At 41.7% G+C, this 4,120-nt stretch overlaps 1 protein-coding gene across 1 annotated transcript in view; it reads right to left on the bottom strand.

The window, feature by feature from the left end:
* LOC116381070 (serine-rich coiled-coil domain-containing protein 2-like) overlaps positions 1–4,120 on the bottom strand; it is a 28,039-nt gene that overhangs the window by 12,370 nt on the left and 11,549 nt on the right. The window contains exon 5 of the mRNA XM_031842897.1: positions 1,016–1,167. Within this exon, the coding sequence (XP_031698757.1) occupies positions 1,016–1,167 (152 nt within the window). The remainder of the gene's footprint in view (positions 1–1,015; positions 1,168–4,120) is intronic.

The following is a 4,120-nucleotide window of genomic DNA, read 5'->3' as shown; positions in this document are numbered from 1 at the left end:
AACCTAAAACACACTTTATTAGCTCCTAAAGTGAACTGTTAGCTAACCTAAAACACACACTTTTTAATGCTAAACTGACCCGTTAGCTTATTTGATACCATCTTTTTTAACGGAACTGCGAGCTAACCTAAACAAGGCTATCTTAACTGCTAACCTAAACTGTAAGTACCTTGAACAAGGCTATTTCAGCTACTAAACAATGGTTAGCTAACATGAACCAAACTGTTTTAGATCCTCCACTAAGTGACCAGATGTCCCTGTTTGTCTGGAATTGTCCTGGTTTCTAGCGTGTTGTCCCAAGTCCTGACTATCTGTCAAACACTAAAATATAAAGTAATAGTCTAATAATATGTTTATCAGTGCTTACATGGACATTCATCATGTTCTGTCCCACTCATTACTTTAGGTCAGGGGTCTTTAACGTTTTTCAGGCCAAGGACCCCCAAACGGATAGAGAGATGGAATCAGGAACCCCCGACTATGTATATTGTGTTTTATAATAAACTGGGCCTAGTGCGATGTATAAACATACCTCTTTATTGTGCATTCAATGCTAAGCTATTCAAATAATACACAGGTTCATATATTCATGTTGCTATTTTAAACATGTGCAAGGTACAGTGAGTAGGGTGGCCGTGCCACTGCCATTCATAAACATAGCTTGTCAGCTGATACCAATGCCAATATCAACATTGTCTGTCAATTGCATGATAATCATACATACAAGCTATTCACACTGATGTTTTCATTTAAAATATAAATGTGGAAACGAAAATGAGTGATTAGTGCCACTGCCATGCATAAACACACCTGTTGTCTTTCATACAATACTGAACTATTAAAATAATGGAAAGATTCATGTTTGGGGGGGAAAGAAATTGTCTAATCCACCAAACATTTCGCGGACCCCCTGCAGTACCCCCGCGGACCCCCTAGGGGGTCACAGCTCCTATATAAACTAGGTGGGATCTGTAATTTGACCGTATGCTAGTTTCTGACATCTTTACACACATACCGCTGTGCAGCGAGGCGTCTTCTGGGAGGTCTTCATCCAGCATGAGGTCATCATCATCCAGATCACACGAGTCCAGGTTGTTCAGGACGTCCTGAAGGACACAGAAACAGAGACTTACGTGGTCGGTATGCTGCATCATATTTATAAATGTGCTTTATACTTCAATCAGCTTCACACAAACAGATTTATACGCTCACAAGAGCATAAAATAGACCAGAATGCTCTGCAGCTTTTTTGTTCACGACAGCTCTTTTACGTCCTTGCGAGCACAAAATAGAAAAATCCCTGAACAAACTCACAAAAATCAAAACCAATCTATTCCCTTCTTTTATAAAGTAGCAGCTGCAGCACGAAGGACGACGTGAGCTCCAGCGAGACGCTGATGAAAGAGTAAAAGACCTTCTGCTGATCAATAACAGTCTCTGGGTTTGTTTGTCTGTACAATGAAAGAGAACGAGTGTTCAAGAGCCGGAAAACCCCAAAACGAAGCATAATTATTGGGCCACGTTCTCTGTATTATTAACACCAGAGAACCAAATCATATTTAACATATCTTCATCAGGATATTATAGGTGACAAAATATATCAGCTAGAAATCATAATTAAAGATATTAACTGGTTGAAATGTCACTTTTCCTGCAGGCTGGTTACGTTTTCTTCTTTGCCAATTTTGAATGAAGCCTTCGATGCTCAAACTAACTAACCGATCAAAGCAGCGGTCGACCAGCAACCCCCCGTTCTGAGAGGTGAAATGATTTCAATGGAGTCTGGTAGAGAGAATAGATCTTCGTCTACAGGCAACAACTGACTAAGGAGAGGTTCCTCCTACAACCCCACTTCATGAATCCCTTTACAGAACTACGTCTTCAGGAGGAACCAACGGGCTGGGAGCTGAGAGACAGGAAGTCAGACGGCGTTGAGAGACGGACAGGAAGTCAGACGGCGTTGAGAGACGGACAGGAAGTCAGACGGCGTTGAGAGACGGACCGACATGTTTTGAGGCGACTGTGGCAAAGTGGAGAGCAGGGCCGCCCTTCAATCAGATGATCGGCGGTTCGATCCCCAGCTCCGCTAGTCGCATGTCAATGTGTCCTTGAGCAAGACACTAAACCCTAACCCCAAAATTGCTCCTGTAGCTGTGCCTACGGTGTAGAAATGTGATAGAATCTGGATTGTAAGTCGCTTTGGATAAAAGCGACTGCTAAATGACTAATGAGACTGAACGTGACATTTGTTGACGAAAAGAAAAAAGACAGAGTTTAAAAGTGGCTTTGGGTGTGAGATGTTACACGTTTGAAAAAACGTTTAAAAGCTTTTCTTCAACTCATAAATCAAAAGCACACACACACACACACACACACACGCGCCAATTAAAGAAATGATTTGTATCAACGAATGTATAAAGTCTGTAACAGCACCGACTAATCTAAATATAAAACACAGTTTACATTCATGAACGGATTACTGAACAGACCACAAAGAGAGACTTAACCAAACAGAGATGCACAATGACGACAATAAGATTAAAAACCACGACCTGAAGAGGTGTGTGCGTCTTGTAACTGAGTAGAAGAGGTTCACTCATGGAGATGTGTGTGAAAGACGGAGATATGCGTGAAAGACGGACTTCAGCTCAGACCATTAAGGCCCTGAGCTCATTAGAGTCCATCACTCTTTCAGACCCACAGCTCGTTAACACTCAGGGAGCTCATTAACACCCCCCCCCCCCCCCCGCCACATCACTCAGGGAGGACATTAACTGTACTGAGCATCAAGGAGTCTCTTCTGGATGTAGATTAATGAACAGAGAACTCTTCTACAGCTGCTGGTAGACATGCATCTCTCCTAGTAGCACCCTGGAACACAACCTCAACAGGAATATCTTCTTTTTGTAAAAAAAAGTCTGAAGGAGAGGAGTTTACTACAAATCCCAAGATGCATTTCAGCAAGAAACTTACAAACAGAGCTCAAAAATCTGTTCCATGAAAATCAATTAAGAGTCAACTAAAGATAAATTCAGCGACTGTGGTGACAAAATATGATTCACAAGGAGGCTCATGGGTATTGTAGTTCACTGGTCAGCTGGTCATTCACTCAAGACCAGATCATGAAAGTGTATGAGTGCTTAAAACTATAATTATGCAGCGCTACAAGCAGATTATAACAACTATTATTACCAGTTTGATCCCATTGATCCTCGTTTTAAATTCATTATGTTGAGGCAAATGAGTAAAACATAAATATTCTTTGTCTGTAATCTGATTAACGTGTAAACTCTCTGAAGTCTTCAGCTGTAGTTCAGAGATGAGACACAGGAGGGAGCCAGAGGACTCCGTTCAGACCTCAACGGTCCTGATCCTCAGACCTGGTCTCAGTGTTCATGTTAAATAATCTACAGCTGAGAATCCCTTTCATGTCCGGTTTGCTTCGATGTTTTTCTGTCTGTTCAGACACTGAAGGATTCTGCAGAGGTTTACAGCGGAGGATCTCTGCTGCGAAGAGATCAATTTAAGGTTTTTAGAGAAACTGTTTCTACCTCAACTCTGAATATTACACTGGAACCAGCTCCAAGTTAATTAAAGTGACGCTTTTTGTAGTATTTTCTTACCTTTTAAAACTAAATTAATACACAATATACCTCATCATTTATGACAAATTACTGTTGAGCCTGCAGCATAATAAAGGTGGTTTTTCATATTTCTAAACAGAAACCAGAATATTTTGGATCAGAACTGGACTCGATATGCAGAACCGCAACCGGCAGAAGCTAAGCACGTCGATCAAGTGTTGGAGGAGGATTCAGACTTCTGGTGCTTTCATGTTTAATGAGACGTTTGTGGAACAGAAGCAGGCTTGAGACCTCGAGTTCAGACTAGTTTTCAAAAATGTGCGACGCGTGCCAACAGTTTGTGTTTCTGCCTGTTTTTAATGCTCACTTTGTTCTCTAGTGGGTCGCTTCACTGGAACCACAACCAGTTCTGTCCAACGAGACCGAGACCAGACGACACTGCTGGAACACTAAACGCTCACTTTAGTTCTTCTGTCTCCTTTCACTAAACTCCACACACACACACACACACACACACACACACACACACACACACA

This window comes from Anarrhichthys ocellatus, unplaced genomic scaffold (genome assembly GCF_004355925.1).
Source record: "Anarrhichthys ocellatus isolate YVR2014 unplaced genomic scaffold, GSC_Weel_1.0 scaffold4, whole genome shotgun sequence".
NCBI lineage: Eukaryota > Metazoa > Chordata > Actinopteri > Perciformes > Anarhichadidae > Anarrhichthys > Anarrhichthys ocellatus.
The sequence above is the reverse complement of the archived record's forward strand: the minus strand, read 5'-3'. Positions and strand labels throughout refer to the sequence as shown.